Source organism: Eschrichtius robustus, chromosome 15, assembly GCF_028021215.1.
Source record: "Eschrichtius robustus isolate mEscRob2 chromosome 15, mEscRob2.pri, whole genome shotgun sequence".
Lineage (NCBI taxonomy): Eukaryota > Metazoa > Chordata > Mammalia > Artiodactyla > Eschrichtiidae > Eschrichtius > Eschrichtius robustus.
This window is the reverse complement of record NC_090838.1, coordinates 91,319,796-91,341,969: the sequence shown is the minus strand read 5'-3', so window position 1 is coordinate 91,341,969 and position 22,174 is coordinate 91,319,796. Positions and strand designations below refer to the sequence as shown.

The window sequence follows — 22,174 nt, the reverse complement described above, 5'->3', positions numbered from 1 at the left end:
CAGCGTCTCTCACCCTCTAACAGACTCTAATTCCCTCACTTACTCTGTTTACTTTCACTGGAATGGAGGCTTTGCAGGGTTGGGGATATTTCTGGGTTTTGTTCACTCTTGGATCCTAAGCACCCAGAGCCATTGTCGGGCACACAGAGGAGCCCCAGACATAATTTCTAAATGACGATCTGCAGAACAGAATCCCCTAAGGGCTGGATAATTAACTTCAAGGGGCTGATTAACTTGCAAAGTCAGGATCTTGACCCAGACCCACGCCCTCCTACCACAGCTCTCCACCTCCCCATATTAAATGTGTAGTCACCCCTCCCATCGTTTCAAGGGACGCACAGCTCAGCAGTGAACCCATGTCAAAGAGCTGCTGGGAGGTCATCGCACAACCAGCATTTAACGAGCACATTTACTAGGTCAGAGAGGAAGACAAATGCCGAGGATTAGCAAGTGCAGCTCATAAATTTCCAGGAGGGAGCTCAGCTCACACAGCTGAGTTTCCTTAAATAGTAATTCATCTGTGTCAGCCAAGTGACCAAACTGGACTCGCTCAGGCCCCTGCACAATCCAGTGACATGAGGAAACACCATTTTCCCTCGTGTCCTAACCACCTAAGCCTCAAGATACCTTGGCATCATGTAAAAGGAGTTCACGATGATCACCTGAGTGACCTTGGTTCCTCCTGATAAAGGGAGAGACTTTGCTGGGAGACTGAGCTCTACTCACCAGGATGAAGACAGTGAAGAATATGACCACTATTGCCGCCGTGATGAACAGCTTTTTCCGGGGAAACACGGCAGCAGGAAGGAGAAACACCAGCGCGAAGCAGATGGCCCCGCGGAGCCCACCGTAGGCAATGATGAACTGGTCCTTGAAGGTCAGGGGAATCGTGCGGAACCAGTTAATGACCTGAGTCAGGACAAAGACACCTGAGAAGAAAAACAAAACCAAAGGAAACAGACTGTGTGAGGCCAGGACACAGGAACGTGAAGACGCATTTTTCTGGGCTTCTGTTTCAGGGCAAAGTATTTCAGAACAGGTCCCTTTCCTACCATCCTGCCCGCATTCCTCCTCCTGGCTCACATCACTGGGCTCTTGGAATCAGAGACGCCAAGAGAGGTTAATTCCACTTAAAGCAAACGCGTGAAGATACTCCGGGGAGGAAAGAGTATGTCAGGATGAGGGGAGAGGAGGAGAAGGAGGAGAAGGGAGAGGCCGTGGAGAGTGAGGAGGTGGAGGAAGGAGATAAGAAAGACAAGAGCCCAAGACGAAGAAGAGAAGCAGCGGCAGCAGCGACAAAGGGAAGGGGCAGGAGGAAGGGCCCATCTCTCCACGTGCGACACCCAACGCTCACGCAGGAGACACGTGCTCATTACCCAGCGCCCTCCAGATCAGGCAGAAGGCCAGGGTGAAGCAGACGAAGGCCCAGTTCCACTCGTGGTTCTTCCCGACGGTGGACACGCCCATGAAGATGAAGATCAGGGTCTCGCTGACGCTGCTCAACATCTTCATGAAATACTTGATGGTCGTGTAGGATTTCTGAGACACGTTTTCTTCCACGTACTTATTCATGGTCATTGCGCAAGCTGTGATTCTACAAGAAGAGAGGCAGCCTCAATTGAAACAGGACGAGGGTCCCAATCAGAACATGAGTCAGCACTTAGCTAAATGGTGGCTCGACCCTTCCACCCGCGCCTACAGCACCATTGACTGATTTTTGTAAGTGAATGTGATTTGCATCCTTGGAAACCCTACTGTCTCTGGAGGTCTTCATCGATACCCAGGGCTCCAACTGCCCGGCTCTACACAGCTTTCCAGCCTGGGGATGTGGACTTAGGCACCATCACCTATACTGCCAGTATCACAAATATAGACAAACAAGTCCATAATAAACTCAAAACCCATCATCTTCCTATAAAGCCAGTTCCATCTTCTCTATTCCTCTAGGGCCCCAAATGCTAAGCTATCGCTTAAAATCCTAAGCTTGAAACTAGGGTCACATTGGAATTCTCTCTGCATCTCCTTGCTGTCCCCCTCACCATCTTACTGGTCACCAATTGTTTTCTAACCCTCATCCTGAATCTCTTGGACCCACCCACGCTTTCTTACCCCGACGCCTTAGTTCCGGGTCTCATTTCTACTTATCTACGATATCCACTTCTGGGAAATTCAAAACGTATTCATAGGCTCTGAAAATTCCTAGTGGAAAGAAACGGTTTTGCTTGTTTTCCCAGCACTTCCAAAACTCTGGGACCACAGAGGTCTTCATGTCCCTTTCCCTTGACATCTATTTTTTTTTAACTTTTTATTTTATATTGGAACATAGTTGATTAACAACGTTGTGTTAGTTTCAGGTGTACAGAGAAGTGATTCAGTTATACATATATATATGTATCTATTCTTTTTCAAATTCTCTTCCCATATAGGTTGTTACAGAATATCGAGCAGAGTTCCCTGTGCTATACAGTAGGTCCTTGTTGGTTATCGATTTTAAATATAGTAGTGTGTGAGCTTCCCTGGTGGTGCAGTGGTTAAGAATCCGCCTGCCAATGCAGGGGACACGGGTTCGAGCCTTGGTCCGGGAAGATCCCACATACCACGGAGCAGCTAAGCCTGTGCACCAAAACTACTGAGCCTGCGCTCTAGAGCCCGCAAGCCGCCAACTACTGAGCCCGCGTGCCACAACTACTGAAGCCTGTGCACCTAGAGCCCATGCTCCGCAACAGGAGAAGCCACCGCAATGAGAAGCCCGCGCACTGCAATGAAGAGTAGCCCCCGCTCGCCACAACTAGAGAAAAGGCCGTGAGCAGCAACGAAGACCCAAGGCAGCCAAAAATAAATAAATAAATTTATAAAAAATAAGTAAATATAGTAGAATGTACATGTCAATCCCAAACTCCCTAACTATCCCTTCCCCCACCCTTCCCCCCGGTAACCGTAAGTTCCTTCTCTAAGTCTGAGTCTGTTTCTGTTTTGTAAATAAATTCACTTATCATTTTTTTTCAGATTCTGCATATAAGCAATATCGTACGATAGTTGTCCTTTTCTGTCTGACTTCACTCAGTATGATAATCTCTACGTCCATTCACATTGCTGCAAATGGCATTATTTCATTCTTTTTGATGGCTGAGTAATATTCCATTGTCTATATGTACCACATCTATTATAATACCACACCTCTGCACAGTCTGGGGAAGGAAGGGCTCAGGATGCAGCCCAGACTCCTAGGTTGGACGCCCGAAGCTCTGCACACTCTCCCCTCAGTGACAATTCCAGGTCCCCTGACCCCCAACCCTCTCTCCACTGAGCACCCAGCACATGCTCAATGGTCTGTAATTTCCCAAAGGGGCCCTGCTCTGTGCTGTCTTCTTGGCTGGAATGTACCCCCGGCCAACTCAAAGGCCACCCACAGGGGGAAATTTAGTATGAGCTGGGTGATAGCTCATACCAGCCTCCATCTAAGGAGACACAGTTACTAGAAATTACCAAAAAGGCATCATTATCCAAGGGTGCTGTAGAATGAAACAGGACAGAATCTGAGTGAGCCGCCCACCTTCCACTGAGCGATAACTGTGCCATGAGCTAACCGCTGGTCATGATCTGTGAAGTTTCCCACCTTCTCAGAGCTCTAGAGCTGCAATGACCCTACGAGCTTTCCCCCAACCCCCTTCAACCACTGCACTTAGTCTCCCTTACCCTGAGATGTCTGATGTTTTACCAAAATCTTCCTACTGGGAGCATAAGGATAAGTAGAAGAATGAAAATCTAAGGGCCTTCTGAGTTGAGACCTAGACAGGTAACCATGAATATATCTCACTGCAAGGAACCGACATGTTCCTTCCATAGAAAACATGTGTATCTATTGTGTGCCCCCTACGAAAACAAAACAAAGACCCCACCAAGCCAAGGACCATGCATTTAGCCTCAACGTCCCTGCCCGCAGATTGAGCAGGTATTTCTTTCCGATTTATATGAGTGAGGAATGCATAATTCCTGTGGCTCCCCAAACAAAGAGAACCTTATTAAATGGGCCAGTAAAATTCAGCAGCACAAACACACAGCAGAACCTGTGAAGAGCTGAGGGCTTATCTAATAAGAGTCCATGTCTGCAGAGCCTCCACTCTGCCAGGGACGGCGCAAACGCTTTGTATGAGTTATGTCAGTCAACCTCCTCACAAGCCTCTGAGGCAAGTGCTGTCATGGTTTCCGTTTTACGGATGAGAGAACAAAGGCAGACAGAGGTCCAGTGGCTCAAGGTCACACAACTAATTGAAGGTGGTGCCAGGATTTTAACCCAGGCAGTCTGACTCAAAGCCAGCGCTGTTAGGGACCTACCTCTCGCTCTTCCTGAGCTCTCAGTGAGCTCGATTATCCCTGATGAAAGTGAGGTCCTCCTCCCCAGCCAGGCCCCTGTGCATCCTTTCCCAAGCACAAGCCTCTTTCATTGGTTTCCTATGGCTGTGGTATTAGCAAATACTTAATGGCTTAACAATAACACAAGTTTATCACCTTACACTTCCAGAGGTCATAAGTCCAAAATCATTTTCATTCTCTTCTTGATCTGGGGCTAACGTCAAGGTGCTGACAGGACTGTGTTACTTCAGGAGGCTCTAGGGGAGAATCAGTTCCTTGCCTTTTCTACTTTCTGCAGGCTGCTTACATTCCATGGCTCGTGGCCACGTCATGCCGACCTCTGCCTGCCTGGTCCCATCTCCTCTGACTCTGACCCTCCTGCCTTCCTTTCATAAGGGACCCCTGTGATTTCATCCAGCCCACCCGGATAATCCACTGTTCTCTCCCCATCTCAAGACCCTAACTTGATCACATTGGCGAAGTCCCCTCTGCCATGCAGGGTAACATATCCCCAGGTTCTGGGGACTTAGACCTTTGGGGGCCATCGCTCAGCTGGCCAGAGTGTTATTGGCACTCACCTCCCTTGTGTGGTGGCCACAACCAAGGGCACGTCCCTCGTGGGCGCGGCCAGGGCTGCTTACATGTGCCTGGTGACCGAAGCTAGCGGGAGCTCTGTCACACTGGCCTGACATGAAAAGCCTGGACCCTCCCCCAGCACAGCGGGCAGTAGACACTGCGGACCACAGTGGCAGGTGGCATCACTGCCAGCACCACCTGAATATAAACCACTCGTTAACGGCATTTCTGAACATTTTCATCTTTCATATTTTGGCTCAATTTTTTTTAATCAGACTTTAAAAAGTAAAAGTTGCCCAATACTAAGTAATGAGGGCAAAAGCTAGAAGAATCTGAATCATACTATGTTTTATGAAGAAAAGACACATACACAGCAGCACACCCTAATGAACCTTTCTTAAATGTTGCCAAGTTGAAAGTCTGTAACAAAACCAATAAGGGCCATCATTCCTCCTTGAATTCTCTTATCCCGTGCAGAAGATGCTTTAAAATGGTTTGACTATTAAGCATTTAAACTTAAAGACAAATACGGAGAATGATAAACACCAAAGTACGTACCACCCAGCTTTTTCCAATCACTTTTACTTTTAACAATAAAGCATCAGCTATAGAGTTGAAACCCTTACATTTCTCATACCAACCCTATTTTCCTCTGTCCCTCTTGGATTTGGATTTTTTGTTTATCATTCAAAAAGTGATTGTTAAAAGGCTGAAGAAAGTTGCTTTTGTGTTTGTGCTAATTATTTCCCTCTGAGATCACGTTCACATCATTCACTGGGAAAAATACAAACCATACAGGCAAAATGTAATCTTCAGCTCATTAAATGAGCAATTAAACAAAAATTTCTATTCAGAAATTATTGAAAACTATAGCTTTGATGTAGGAATAAAAAAATACATGAGGGCTTCCCTGGTGGCGCAGCGGTTGGGAATCTGCCTGCCAATGCAGGGGTAAACGGGTTCGAGCCCCGGTCTGGGAAGATCCCACGTGCCGCGGAGCAGCTGGGCCCGTGAGCCACAACTACTGAGCCTGCGCGTCTGGAGCCTGTGCTCCCCAACAAGAGAGGCCGCGACGGTGAGAGGCCCGCGCACCGCGATTAAGAGTGGCCCCCGCTCGCCGCAACTAGAGAAAGCCCTCGCACGGAAACGAAGACCCAACACAGCCAAAAATAAAAAAATAAAAAAAAATAAAAATAAAAAATACATGAATTATACATGGATGTTCACGGGATCATTTTCCATTGCTTTGTATCCTTAACATGACACCAGAGTGAAGCTCCTGTGTGCCAGACACCTCCCTGTAACTCAACACCACCTCCGAACAGCACAGGTGCGACCCTCCGGGGGAAAAACACCCTCAGCAGGTACCAGAGGCCCCAGAGCCCGGCAATGCCCTGTTCAGGAAATGCGGGTGTGTTTATGCATTTTTTTTTTAAAGGTTTGCATTTTTTTTTAATTTATTTATTTTTGGCTGTGTTGGGTCTTCGTTTTTCTGAGCGAGGGCTTTCTCTAGTTGCGGCAAGCGGGGGCCACCCTTCATCGCGGCGCGCGGGCCTCTCACCGTCGCGGCCTCTCTCGTTGCAGAGCACAGGCTCCAGACGCGCAGGCTCAGCAGCTGTGGCTCACGGGCCCAGCTGCTCCGCGGCATGTGGGATCTTCCCAGACCAGGGCTCGAACCCGTGTTCCCTGCGTTGGCAGGCAGACTCCCAACCACTGCGCCACCAGGGAAGCCCCGCGGGTGTGTCTATGACGCGGATGCACCGTACAGGCTGGGGACAAATGTTTCAAGGTCGCGTTCCGGCCTGTCAGGTACAGCTCCGTACACACAGCCTCTCAAGCAAAGGCCAGGAGGTGCTTCATTGCAAAGAGGGGTCTTGTTTGCTGTAGGATGCGCTAACCTACATCAAACCACCTCACCTTCAGTAAGTAACATCCTACGTACACAAAACTACAAATGAGTTAGTCTCCCTTGAATTAGGGAGGGACACACAGTAATACAGTCTCCCTGGAAGAGAGAAGAATAAACGCTTCTTGGATCATCACCTATAGCTGACAGCATTAACCATCATCATAAGTTTGACTCTCCTTCATTTTTCTGAAAGAATTATGAGACGCTTCTAGAGCTGGGGACTGGTGCGGACTGGAGCCTTACTGGGTTTGGAGCTCGCGGCCAGCAGTGCCTTGGGTAGGAGGTCACGTCATAGCAAATCACAGTAGCACTGAAGCACATAAGAGAGGGACGATTTCTTTCTCCACCAAAGAGAACTCATGAAACTTTCACACCTGAAGTCCACAGCCTCTCGCCCTCATTCTGAACATCAGCGTGATAATATCCACACCAAAATAATAACCAAAATAACTCGTGACATTTTAGAAAACTCTAGTTGAATTTCTTAACTCTAAAGCTCCTTCAAACATAAAACTATTGGCCTTCAGTATTCCCAGTCTGACCTTACTTTTATCAGCTCACGTCATTGAATCATCTTTCTCCCTGCTTTCCATGTAGGTCTCTCTGTCCTAATCTTCCAATTTAGTTCATATGATCAGGAATAACAACTGAACATCAACCAATATTTTCTTAGCATCTACTCTGGGTCAAGTTCTGGGCTGGGATCTAGGAAGATGAAAGCAAATAAGAGGCAGCTTCTACTTTCAAGAGTTCGTGGTCTAAGAGGGGAAAGAGTCATGGAAAGGTAACTGTAAAACACAGCATGGCAAGTGCCAGAAACGGAGAAGGGGAAGGATGCTTCGGGAGCACAGGAAAGGAAATCGTTGCTTCTGCCACAAAAGAGGGGACATTTGAGCAGAATCTTCATGGGTAAGTGAGAGCTCCCCGAGCAGGAAGAAGAGGGAAGTGATCTAGGAAAAGAAGAGGACACATTCAGAGCCATGAAAGAAACGAACAGGTTGGTATATTCAGGGACCTGCAGAATTGACCCTGCTGCAGGGGAGAGAGAGGAGGAGAAGCTTCACAGGTGAGGACACGGAAGTCAGGGGCCAGGTAATGACATGTGACATAACTCTTACATGTCATGCTTAGGAGCCCATTGTATAGGCTGGCGGGGAAAATGAGAGGTTATATCTTCCACCATGTAATTCATGTTTAATCTCCCCAGACCAACTGGAAGCTTCATGGGGGAAGAAGTGTCATCAATGCTTGTCACAGTGCCTGGCACCTCATTAATGTGTTCTGAATGGATGATGACGCGGATCCAAGGATGGATTATTCATCGGAACGGTGGTGTGTCACGGACAGATTTGCATTTTAGAAAGAGAACTCCGAAGGACATGTGGAGGACAGACCTGGAGGGGAAAGACCTAGAGATTGGAGTCATTTTGTTTCCCACAGTGGTTTTTCGTTCGGTTTTCAAAATCCATTGCAGCACCTGGCCCGTATAACCTCCCAAAAAAGGTCTATGTTTGGACAGGTGTTAGGTTCCATTCCGTGGGACCACGTGGAGGTAAGGTTCATATAGAATTCACTGGGACCCTCTGCTTTGTTATTATCTTGCCTCACATGGTGGTTTAACATAAATGTAGGGTGATTATCACCAATTTAGAGATAGAAAAGCTAAAGCACTATAATTAGCGGTTTTTGCATTCACCAGCAATTGAGGTTTTCTTCATCACTGTATCACTCTCAATGCAGCATACAAAAAATTCAGGCCAGCTAATACTGTCTCAACGGGCTTCCGGGGGAAAACAGACTTTCTATTCAGATAATCTGTCACTGGACTATTTTCTGAATAGAAAATTCCAACAAACACTTTTATCTATAGTACTCCACGACTCCACCCTGGCAGCCAATGAATCGATGTTCACGTCTGTGGATGTTCACTTCCTTGCCACCAGAACCCACACTCTGAGAGAGCAGGGGCTATACCCTTCATCCACAGGTAGCATGGCTCCCTGCACGCAGCGGTACCAAGCGTACGTTCGCCTGATGCTGGCTGAGTCCAGCTTAATGGAGATCCACAGCCCTTCACTAGGCAGTCGGCGGCATCTGTAGAACCAAAGGGAACGGCATCCATAAGGATGGCGGGCGGTGAAGGCAGATTTCTGGCTGTGAAGATAAAACATACACATACCTTGTCTGTGTTCACTTACATATGGTGTAGCCATGACTCGGTTAATTCAGTTTATAAATACTAGTGCTTTTATTTTTTTGAAGAGTGGTCAATTCTCTAATTTCGATTCCCACGTTAGACCTGTTCTGTAATCTGAACTGTTAAGAATTAGAACTGAGCTGACAGAAAGAATGTTGCAAAATTCTTTCATGCCTACTCCATGCCTGTGCGTGATCTTAAAAAGTATGGATTCAGTTGCAGGCAAATACAGCCCAAATAACTGTTGCATATTCTCCATAAAGACTTTGCCAAACATAAAAGCATACGCTACTAATCAGTGCCAAGCATTAGCAAAGATGAAGAACAATTAAAAAGCTTTCTCTGTATTGATTAAAGCCAGGTCTGTGGTGACTCAGGGTACACTGTATGTTCTCAGAATAAAGTACTCACTCATGTGAGGTAAATTAATTATTCCAGGGCACGAATTTACTATACAATGGATTGCCTTTTCCAGGAAACCTGACAACCAAGAGAAAGTGAGTTTGACATATGAGAAAATTTTTTAAAAAATTCTTTTTCAAAGAAATATCCAACCACCAAAACTGAACAACCTTTCTTAAAATAGCAAAATGAAATAAATTCAAACAATTATAGATGCTTGATTATTCATGCAGTCTTGCCCATTTCATGGATTTTCCACATCTTGTGTTTTTTTCTACTTTAGATGCTTTCAATTCAGCTACTGTTTATAGCTCATTTCCTGCCTCCTAAAGCAAGCATGGTCTTGTGGAAAGAACACATAAGAGATCACAGCTCAGGGTCAAAAGTGTGATGAAACACAAGGCATCAAGGGACCCACGGCATCCACTGACTCTAGTTGGGGACTGTTGACAAAGGCATGAGAGGCAGGAAGACTGGACCAAGAGCTTGCTGATGGAATTGAAGTTTTCCAGCTGGAGAATGCCTGGTGGGCATTGGGGGTGGGCTGCAGGTGGGACCTGGGTATGAGAAACAGCCATGCGACAACCCTGCACCAATGAGCATGCAGGGTGTTCTCAGGATTCAACAGGAACACCAGGACCGTCAGCGGAAGTTGTTCTATTCTGGAAGCTCTCGCTGCTCCTCGCACGAGTGGCAGAGCAGTATTTCTAAAAGTACGGCTTGTGGACCACGTGATCATGAGAAGTCCATGGAAAGACGCAAATGCCAAGGCTCCCTCTCAGACCTATGGACTCAGAATCTCTGGCGGGGGCCTAGGATTCTGTATCTGTAACAACCTTTCCAGGTGATTCCTAAATACATCAAAGTTTGTGGAAACCAAGGGAGCACAGGCAGACAGTTCAGAGGGGGATGAATGAATGAGAAAAAGAGCTGACATTTGAATCCTGTTATTTAAAGATTTATTGGGGAGTGAAAATAAGGGCTAACATGAGATTTGAGGACTAGTGTGGACTTAATTACACTTTCCCACCTATTTTCCCTTCCCTTCCCTTCTTTCAAATTCCATTACTTGTACGTTCCCACCTCCTCTTGCCTGGACTATTGCACAGGTGCCTTCACCCTGCTGCCGGCCACACGTCCCCACCCTCCTGCCCAGACAGATTCCTCAGCCCTGGGGCGTCCAGTGAGCCTGATGCCGTGCCCTCCAGCTTCCACCCCAGAGTACTATTCAAATATTATCAGTGTCATACGGGATGGTGTAGAAGGGTTTAGGAGCTCTCCAATCACGTATTCACTAGAAAGCAGAAATAAAGTGTGTCACCTCCCTGCTTATTACAGTTTCCAAAGGCTCCTGATAGTCTACAGAACAAGACAGGTCAAGACTAGGCATCTGCTAGGGGTTGGGAGGAGGGAGGGATTGGGAGTTTGGGATTAGCAGATGCAAACTATTATATATAGGATGGATAAACCACAAGGTCCTACTCTATAGCACAGGGAACTCTATTCAATATCCTGTGATAAACCATAATGGAAAAGAATATGAAAAAGAATGTGTATATGTATAACTAAGTCACTTTGCTGTACAGCGGAAATTAACACGACATTGTAAATCAACTCTACTTCAATAAAATTTAAAAAAAAAAAAAAAAAGACTAGGTATCTGCCTCTCTCATCACCCTCGACTCAGTTCTTGGATGTAGCCCAGCAATTCACCTGCGAGGCTTCTGCCTCTACCCAGAATGCTCTTCTCTCCATCACCAGGGCTTCTACCCGGGGCGGGGGTGGGGGGGTCACCAGCCCCACCTCCACTGTATCGTTTATATGCTTTATTATCAAGGACCGAGTTTTCCTTGACTTGTAGTCAACACAGATGGGAATGGCCATCTCCCCCCAAGTAAGTTTATGTTCACTGCTTTCTTCTGCTAACAGACTATTTCTTAAACCATAGGGCTGGTCATGTGACACAGTCTGATCCAGTCACAGTTCTCCAAATCCCTGGGCCAATCAGAGTCCTTCCTTTGAAATTCCTTCTAACTGGGGCTGGCAGGGTAGATCTCTCTTTATAGGGACAGGGTTGTAGAGATATAGAACTCAATTTGTCTGTGACCTTTGTTTTGATGAGAAGGAAGTCATCACATAGAGGAAGACAAAGTTGAGAGAGAAAGACGGTCCAGGTGACATGGGAGTCCCTGGTCCCATCAACCCAAGGCCAAACCTACAAGAATTTATTTATATGAGCCGACACATTCCCCCTTTATGGTGTAATCTGGTTTGATTTGGGTTTCCCTTACTAACCCAGAGGCTCCCTCTATTGCCTGAGCTGGGCTCCTGGTTACAAAGACCCCGGGTGACTCAAGTTATACAGCTGGGGGTTAGCTGTGAGAGTGCAGTGGGAAGACAGACTCATGGCCCCTCGGGCCTGGGAACACTGAAGATGTCAGACCATGTACGGTTGCGGGGAGGGGAAAGAGGCAGCAGAGAGGGAGGGCACACAAAGAGAAACGCTAGAGCATCAGAACGCCCAGAGTCTCCTGGCCAGGAAACCAAGCGAGGAAGGCTTGGGGTTCACACCAGGCTGGCTTCCTCCCCTGAGCAGGGAACAACCACACCAAGGGGGGTTCCATCAAGGTCAAGGGGCAACAGGTTTTCCTTTGGGCAACTATCTGTTCTTGGAAGAGCAAAGCTTGACCCCCGCCCATAGCTGAATTCCCTGGTCTAATGCCCTCACGAAAGGAATGGAAATGTGATCTTAGTCGTGTGTCCAAAACCGTCATGCTCAGAAGTGCAAGCTGGGTGGTCACTGTAAACTGTATCTCACTATCAGTTTTCTGAAAATGTTTTCATTAAAACAGAAAAGGGAATTATTCTCGGAAATTATACCATATTTACATTTCTGTTTATAATCCTATTTTGCACCTTGGCCTACATATTACTAGAAAATAACTTTAGCCTTATTATTGCTTAGCCTTCAGAGTCTGAAAGATGAAAATGCCACTTTAAATTGTAAGCTCTAGACCAAGAGCAATGTAGTGATGACTTGATCATCAAATCATTTTCTACAATATACTTGAAACACAGGCCAGCAGTAATATAATCATTTTCAGATAAAGACAAAGACCAGTCAAGAAACAGTCAGAAAAGCAAAGTGATGGCAGAACCAAACAGCAAAAACTAATGGTGAGCTCTATAGAGTAAAGCTAATGGAGACATGATACAAGCCATATATGTAATCTTCAATTTCCTAATAGTCATGGTTAAAAATGTAAAAAGATGCTGGTGAAGGCAACTTTCATAATATGTTTACTTAATGCAACAGATCTAATACACTCATTTCAACATGCAAGCAATATAAAAAAACATTAATGAGATATTCTACAATCTCTTCCTACTAAATCTTAAAAATCTGATGTCCATTTTACACTTAGAACACACCTTAAGTTAGACTGGCCACATTTTAAGTGCTCAAAAGCCACATGTAGCACATGACCACAACAGTGGATTACACTTCGGAAAACAAAAAAAGTGGCAGTCTACCAGTTTTGCTCCTCCTTCAAAAAACCAAGCAAATACTGGAGTTTACCAGCTGAATCTATTTCATTAAAAGTTTAAACCATCAAAATAAATGAAAATAAGTTCCTGAATCATTTACACTAATCTGGGCAGGTACTGTGTGATCTCACGTATCTGGAATCTAAAAAAAGCAAAGTCACAGAAACAGAGAGTCATTTGGTGGTTGCCAGGGGCTTGCAGGGGTTGTACGGGAAACAGGTAACAGTGGTCACAGGCTACAAACTTCCAATTATAAGATGAATAAGTTCTGGGATCTAAGGGGCAGTATGGTGACTGGAAAATCCTGGATGTGATGGTACATTCGATAGTACAGGCAGTTAACAATACTGTTATTGTGTACTTGAAAGTTCTCACCACACACACACAAAGAAGGGTAGCTATGTGAGGTGACGAACGTGTCAGCTAACTTTATGGCGGTGATCCTTTTGCAATATACATATATTATCTAATCATCACGTTTTTACACCTTAAACTTACACAATGATGTGTGTCAATCACATCTCAATAAAGCTAGGGGGAAAAAAAGGGTTATCATTTCAAATCCCTTCCTGCCTTTTCTAGTCTTGCCCTGCAGGTGAGGCAAAATTATACAGAAGAAAACAAAAGATAGGTGAGTCACCATTAAAAATACAGTACAGTTTTGTTTGTTTCTTTTTCACTTTTTTCCTGAATGTGTCCAGAAAATTAAGGGAGATACGATTGGTCTTTTTTCTATTATTTAACTAATTTCCTGCCTCAGTTTACTCTCTTCCTCCCTTACCCACTGCCCCCATGCCATATAGTGTTTGAGATGGTCATATAAGGGTTTTTTTAAAATATTTTATTTTGGCAGTTTTGAAATACATACTGTTCTTCCACTTTCATAGGTTTGTTATTTTACAATTTGATTTAACTTAAATAGAACTGAATTGGTCACTGTAACAAACTCATTCTTTCTGTTTTGTTTTGTTTTTTTTGCTGCACCACGCAGCATGCGGGGTGCAGGATCTTAGTTCCCCGACCAGGGATCGAACCTGGGCCCCCTGCAGTGGAAGTGTAGAGTCTTAACCACCGGACCACCAGGGAAGTCCCCATATAAGATTTTAAAGAGGTCACTTCTGACCAGTCAGAGCTATCGGTGAAGGCATACACAGCATCAAAAACAAAGCTTTTATTTGCCAAGACGATATAAGGTACAAAGAGACAGTGAACAGCAGAGCACGAGACCCAGAGCCATAGATGGAAGCCTGCGTTATGGTCCCCTCTCTCCTTTCCCTCCAAACTCTACCTCCCTGCTGTTCTACGTGATGTGCGGGCATGCACAGACACCCCCCAGCACCTGGACTTAGCCCTGGTCTAAAGCATCCTCTCTACCTGTCCTGCTCCAAGAGCCCCAGCTGGCCTGCAGTGAAGCCAATAGCTACTCTGCATGCTGGCTGCAGGATTAAGCCAATTCTTACACAACTGACTCAGTCTTTAATAGCCATTTCTTCTAAAAGAAAATTTTTTTTTGTTTCAGGGGAAGATGTGGGTGTTAGATTAGGGGTGAATTTGAAGTTTAAAGCTCCAACTAGAAATAAGATGATGTGGCCTGCTCGCTCTCTGTTTTTTCAGGCTTTAAGACTAATTCAATTTACATGGAGGCCAGGCCAGAGACTAGGTGATAAATGATGACTTGTGTGCAGACTAGCATTTATCCAGGTTGTATTATCCAGATTGTTTTGTTAAAGCTCCAGGTCACCTTCTTACAAGGAGAAAAACATCCAGTAAACATGAGAAAAGGCTAGGGAAAATTAATAAAAGATACCTGTCTTACACTCAAAATAAACAAAACATCAAACATGATGCTTTGGACCATGTTTTATGAATGTCTTGAAATGTCACGTGCTCTTTTCTTTTCCCCCATATTTTGAGAAGACCAGTAAACGTGAACTAGTCATTCTGGCCTGTAGGGCTCTGGTTTCGTATGACTGTATCTTGAAGAGATGGTCTTCTAACTGCTACAACTGGTGGGCAAACCAGGAGCAACCAGAAGAAGAAGCTACAAAATGGCCAGCAAAAGCATGCTTTCTTATTGTTCTCAAAGTTTTCAATAGATGACAATCACCAATTCATACAAAGGAAAACAGGAAAGAAAGGGAACATGATCTTCACAGCTTCCGCAGTGACCGCTTCCGTCCAGCGAGATCAGCCCTGCTCCTTGACTTTATCCCTGAGCCTATCATTCTGGAAATTCCTGTTAAAGTCTCATTTTAAAAATATCATTGAAAGGTGCTTGTTTTTATTGTTAGAGTGGATACTGGGACATATCCTGGGCGGGCCTGTTAACTGGAGACCCAGGGCCCAGGCCTCACCCTACAGCCATGGTTTTTGCCCACCAGGGCCTCACTTTGCTCATTCATAAGATGGAACTGGTAATTACCGTTTCCTACTTTCTTTGCAATAATGCTGCTAGAATAATTGAAACAGCAAATCGAAAATATTTTAAGTGCCCCCTAGAGAAGAAAGACTAAGGAATTATCAACCCATGAAAACAAAACTAAAGAATATTGGGTGCCTGCTGTCCTATCAGAAGGAGGACTTGGCCATGTTTTTTAAATTCGTAGAGCACAGCAAAGAGATATCAGTATTTCCCGGCAGGCTGCCGGCTGCTGTGGGGACCAAGCATCTCCCTCTTCAGGACGGTGGATTTTCAGCATGCCATGACTGGATCCCAGGGCAATGTACAAGGTGAGGACCAGAAAGGTGCCTGATGTCCACAAGGGGGAACAGAGTTCCAGCTCAGTTGATGTCGGTGTGGATCTGAACTTAGGAATCCCTTAGGCATCTGTTAGTGTCCTTGGGTGAGGGGGATGATGGGAATCATTTTTGTTTTATCTCTGCGCAGTTTTCTGAACATAAAGTTCAAAACACGTGAGCCAAGACACAAATTTCTAAAATCAATGCTATGAGTCCCCTCTCCAACCCCAACTATTGAGCTGTGATACTCGAAGTGTCCAATGCTATTGAGACGTGAGGGGTCTTGTTTAAGAGACTAGAAACTTTCCCTTAACTTTAGCTCTAGAGCCGTGGAAACACACTCTGACGCATGCACACGCGGCACACACACATGCACATGTACACACTTTCCCTACCTACAACAACTTATCCCAGTATAGAAATGAGCAGAAAGATATTAGAAAATTAGAAAACAGGAACTTTTATCTACCCTCTAGTGTTTGAAGCTAAAACTCTCCGGAACACACAGGAAGACGTGGACACAAATAATTCCTTAATGTTAAATTAAGAATTGAAGTATTAGGAGAGGCCACAAAGGGGAAAGAAAACCTAAGACTGTCCAGAAGTCAGCTCTCCAAACAGCTTCTAAGACAAAGAACGAGAAGACAGATGGAACTCCACCTCCTATGAATTTACTTGTTGTCAGTGAAAAATCACATCAGATCACAAGTTCATGACAAAAAACCAATAGCAGTGATAGTAGGCTTTGTGGATACCAAGATACACTGCTTCCAACATCTTTCCAAAGAAATCAAAATGCTAGAATCCTGCCCAGTGCTTTCCTACCTACAACTAACACAACACTGTAAAGCAACTATACTCCAATAGAAATTTTTTTTAATTTACATAGAGTAAAATTCACTTTTCTTTGGTATAGAGTTCTGTGAAGTGAGATAAATGCAAACAGCTGTAGAACCTTCACTACAATCAAGATATAGAACAGTTTCATCACTCCCACAAATTCTTTCATTCTGCCCCCTTCTAGTCAACCCTTCTCTTCATGTCTATCCTCTGGAAATCACTTATCTGTTTTGTCTCTATAGGTTTGCCATTCACAAAATATCTTATAACTGGAATCACACTGTATTTATCCTTTAGAATCTGAGTTCTCTCACTTAGCAATATATATCTGAGGTTTATCCATGTTGTTGTATATGTTAATTAATAGTTCATTACTTTTTATTGCTGAGTGGGATTCCATTGTACACATGTACCATAATTCATTTATTCATTCACCAGATGAAAGACATCTGAGTTGTTTCTAGGTTTTGGTGATTATGAATAAAGCTGCTGTAAACATTCACACACACACAAAAAAAAGACACTGCATTTTGAACCCAGACCCATCTTCTGTTCTACAGAAAGATGTTTCTTTTTCATCACACTTTTGTATCAACTACCTGCTCATTACATGATCTCATTCTAAGACAGGCTGCCCAAGAGTCCACCCAAGACAAAGCTGAAGCACAGGGGCATCGGAAAGGCATTAAGAAGAGGAAGGAAGAAGGCGAGAGGGATGGAGAAGTGGGAGAGAGGGGAGGACAAACCCAGGGAAGACCAGGTTGCATGCTCCACACTTTTACAAATTCAGAGAGAGGTGCTTCAACCCTTCTCTCAGCTCCCCAGCTGTCTGACCCCTCTGCTGATTTCCCTTTCCGTGTGGCTCCCATTTCTCTTAAACAAAAAGAGACTCTACTGAGCATGCTCAGAAGTCATGTGCCTTCACCCCCATTAACCTTAACATCTGCTTTTAAACGGTAAAAGAAGGTGCCATCAGCATGAAGTACGATAGGAATTTCTACACTCGGTACAAGTTAAATGCGGAACAAATGACGAGTTCTATAATAGAGGTGTCCGTGGATGTGCAATGTTAATTACATCATGACACCGATGCCCTGGACCGACATCCTCCAGTAAGGACGGTGATTACAGCGTAGAAGTGCACACGATGCACTTCCCAAAGGGCGGACATGCACGTCTGTGATGTACCCCATACAGGGACAACACACACGGTCAGGTTTTGAAGACCACGCTAATCACCCCACCTTAGGAAACAGGGTGTGACTTCTGAGAACAAACACACTACGACGGAAATCTGTCCCTTCGTTCGCTCTCACAGCATTAACAGGGGTACATGGTAAAATGCAAAAGTGTTTAAATCTCCTGGAATATTTCATGTAATTGTTAACATAATTTCAGTGCACTCACTGTGTGCTATGACAATGTTCATGTCAACGTAATAAAGGACTTTTCTGTGCAGTAAGTTGTACGGTGAATGTTCACTTTGAAGTTGTGGACAAAGGTGAGGTTTTTCATCTGCCAACAAACCACAGTAGAGAACTACCCGTGCAGTTTCCCAGGAACACGTGGCCCCATTTGTCCCTGACGTCCTAATTCCCAGAGCAAGGAAAGCCCTGATCTCATCTTTGCAGGAGGTCAGGGGTGTGAGGCATCACAAGCGCTGTGGACTCTGGGCCCCCCAGACATTTCTAAGCAGAGATGCCCCAGCACTCCAAGCCCATCCGACACTTCACCTGTCCTCCCCACACTCGGGACAAGCATATTTAGGTAACTCTGTGAGGGTTCTAGAGCTTTTACATAGGCACTTGGTTGAAATATATTCAAGGTTCTTACACCAACCATTGCTACAATACTGCTGGGAAACTAGACACAAAGTCCCTGCCCTGTAATCTTTGCAGAGACCTTGTCACCAGCTGATCGGACACTTTCAATGACACCAGTCAAAGAACAGTGAGGAAACTGGAAGTCATACAAAAATGATATGAATAGCCACCAGGAAGACACTGCACATTTCATAACTGGGTCAGACTGGATTAATACGGTGCTTTATTTAGGTTCCCTGGGATACAGAAAACCACACAACCTTCTAACGCATGGCTTTCGCTACAGTGGGTTCCACTCTCCTCGTGGAGGGAGACAAAACCTCATCTGCTTCTGCTATGAAAGTGGTGATGCGGGGCAAAAACAAAACAATCTTTAATCAAAGCATCACCTAAATCAGGGTGCAAGAGAAAACTTCAGGAAGAACTAGACCTACGTTTACAACATAAAACTCTAAATAGCATAGCAGGCCCCAGCGGGAGTGCCTAACATGTATTAAGCTGTAAATAAATATTTGTCAAAATTAAAACTTTTTTTTTTTTTGGCCACAAGGCTTGAGGGATCTTAGTTCCCTGACCAGGGATCAAACCCAGGGCCCCAGGAGTGGAAGTGCGAAGTCCTAGCCATCGGACTGCCAGGGAATTCCCCAAAATTAAAACTTTGACAGGCATTCCATTAGTAAGCATTTCTCACTGGCCCTATACAAGGTGTGACCATAATATGATAGGCTTATTCTTGGAAGCTGCAGAAACATCCACACCCAACAAGTACCCTCCTTCAAAGTGACCCTTCAACGGCTAAAACTGGATCCAAACGCTACCATTCTTCGGCCACTTGTAGAACTTTTTGAGAACGTCCTTCCAAATCAGTTAGTGAATGATACACAGCTGCGTATTTAATAAATAATTTCTTGCTTTATCCACTTCTTGCTTTATAACCATACCTCTTTCTTTAAGAAGCTGAACTCAAAGTACACGATGGCGTGCCTTATTCACTGAATTTTGCTTTGAATGATGTAAAGCTATGATCTCAAATCAAATCTATCATACAGAGTGAAGGTTCTCTACTACTAACATTGTTCAAAGGAATTGACATAAACAATTCCAGAATTCCAGACGAAGTTTGGGGGATACAGCCTGGGTGGAGTTAGTGGACCTGAGCAACACTGAATGGGCATCAAACTCAGAAAATTCTTGGTGCCTGACCATCCGCCCCAACACTTTATTGTCTTATTTCATGAGATCCCAGGGGTCACTTGTAAGGCTTCCATTTTAGCACTGGATCACTTGCCTACACTTTTTTTTTTTTTTTTTGGCCGCATGCGGGATCTTAGTTCCCGGACCAGGGATCGAACCCGGGCCCCCTGCAGTGGAAGCGCGGAGTCTCAACCACTGGACCGCCAGGGAAGTTCCGCTTTAGGATACACTTGGCTGATCCATACTTTCATTTCTTTGAAACAAAGAGTAACGAAAATCTACTTTTAATTGTTCTTAAAAGAATTCAAGAACACCTACTCTTTTACATAACATATTCAACTTTCACATAGCAGCTTAAAATACGTGAATTCCATGAAATGCCACCAAGTGCTTTTAACAAGAAGTTCAATACTTACGCCACGATGCCCGACAGGTGGAACATCTCGGCTGTGATGTAGGACAAATAGCTGTACAGGAAGACGAACAGCGGTTCGATCACACGGATGTTGTGTGTGAAGCGAGTGGTAAACGCCGCGATGAAGCCCAGGAAGATGCCAATCAGCACCCCGCCAATCCCCACGACGAAGAAGTTGGCGATTCCAGCAAACACGTCGATGGTCTCGATGGTCTTCATCTGACAGAAAGACTTGAACAGGTTGTACAAGACCTATGGGAGAGGCAGAGGGCACGTCAGGACCCCCCAACTTCCCCGACATCCTCAAGGCCCCAGAAATCTTCCTGCCTCCTAACAAGGGCATGTCTTCTGCGCCCCAAAGTGGACGATCAGTGGGAGTGGCTGGGCATCTCTTTATCTCATATTTTAACAGTGCATTTAATAGCTGCAAACAAAAAGCACTGATGAAAGCGTGTCATCAAGAAAACTATTTCTAGACGTGAGAGAGAGGAGACTTCAAAGTTATTTACATGACTTACTGCTAAAACATCACTTTTCGGATCCTGAAGGATTATTTTAAACGGCTTGGTTGCCCTTCAACATACCCTGCTTGCGTTGCCAGTGCTTGGGAAGGAGTATGTCACGGAGAAAGCTTGTCAGTGCTGGCTGTGAATTTAGGGACACCTCAAGGCCCCTGTTGTGGGGTTGCACCATGGAAGGGACCCACCCATCCATAGAGGTCCCCTCCCTGAAGACCATCCTCCTCCCAGGTCACTGAGGCCCTTGCCCCGCCCACACATGCACCTCTGGTGAAACACAAGACCCGATGGGGTTTTCTTCAAGCCAAGAGGCAGCAACCAGTGTGTGTGTGTGTGTGTGTGTGTGTGTGTGTGTGTATCTACTGTAACTTCATGCACATTTGTCCTTCTAAAGTGATGAGACTACACTTTTGCTTGGTTTCTGAAAAATTTACACAGTCTTTTACATAGTTTAATTAAGTCAGGCATTCACACCTGCCAGGCAGGATGCTTTCAAACATGTTTCCAAGGATCACTGAGCAAATGGCATGGGAAGTGATGCCTTCCTCCGGAGTAATTTTTTCATGAAGCCAGCAAGTGAAATACAGTCAGGCACATGCCCTGCTTCTTGTGATATTTGCAGAGGGAATCTCTAGAAAAGCCGGCTAATGGGACACTGGGATGAACACCTTTGGAGTACAGGCCATGCTACATCCTCCTTGGGATTCTGAGAAACTCAAAATTAAACCCATCTGTCCACGGGCACACAAAACGTCAGAGGCGATACCAGGATCCAGGTCTCCTACCTCTGGGGCAGTTCTTCAATTTTAAACATGAGAATGAGTCAGACACTCTGCTAACCAGAGTGTGTCCTGGCAAAAAGCCATTTCACCCTTTTCTACTTCACTTACGGTCCTTTATAGCCTACACATTACAGGTTTTGGGGAACTTTTTTCTCTTTCCTACTGGATCATAAAGTCCTTGTAATTAAGGATCTCACCTTATTATGATTTACTTCTTCCATGTTGCCTAGTAGATAACAATAAATGTCTGTTGGTTTTGACAAAAAAAAAAACAAAACAGTGGATTATTACTTAGAAAGCAGTGGGCTTTTCCCTTCTCTTGATTGTTGGTGTAACAGTTGAGAGCATTTGGTATTGGACCACCAAGAAATGACTTGAGTTTAAGAGAAGAAAAAAAGCAACTCACAAGCCCGAGGACTTAAATATCCTGAAGGATCATCATTTGCCAGAAAAGAACTGGCTTCAAGTCGAGCTGCTTCCTTGCAACCAGAGACTGCTGCATACGTCAGATTTCATCCACATCAACATGCCACGATCACTTCCTGAGAGCGGATCAGAGATGTGCTATATTTACCCCTTGCCTCTAAAGAGCCCACTCACCGGTCACCTGCTGCCCAGGGAGAGGGACAGATTTTCCAGCATCCAGCCCTGCACAGATAGCCTTCCCGGGCCACTCGGGCTCTGGGTTCCGACCCCCCGTTTCCACTTGCCTGCCTCCCGCCCGCACCAGTTGAGTGCCCCCTGCAGCTACTACAAGACTCACTTCCTTTATTCCATTCCTCACTCTCAAATTGAAAATCGTTGGCCGCCTGACTTAGGGAAGAAGGCTCAATACACCTGATGCATTTTTTTAATGCTTTGTGACACCCTGCGGTCT

At 45.1% G+C, this 22,174-nt stretch overlaps 1 protein-coding gene across 1 annotated transcript in view; it reads right to left on the bottom strand.

The window, feature by feature from the left end:
- The window catches only part of SLC9A2 (solute carrier family 9 member A2), an 85,918-nt gene that overhangs the window by 25,458 nt on the left and 38,286 nt on the right, over positions 1 to 22,174 (bottom strand). Inside the window, exons 3-5 of the mRNA XM_068564531.1 lie at positions 19,999 to 20,249; positions 1,377 to 1,594; positions 727 to 929 (exon numbers count right to left, since the gene is read on the bottom strand). Of these exons, the coding sequence (XP_068420632.1) occupies positions 727 to 929; positions 1,377 to 1,594; positions 19,999 to 20,249 (672 nt within the window). The remainder of the gene's footprint in view (positions 1 to 726; positions 930 to 1,376; positions 1,595 to 19,998; positions 20,250 to 22,174) is intronic.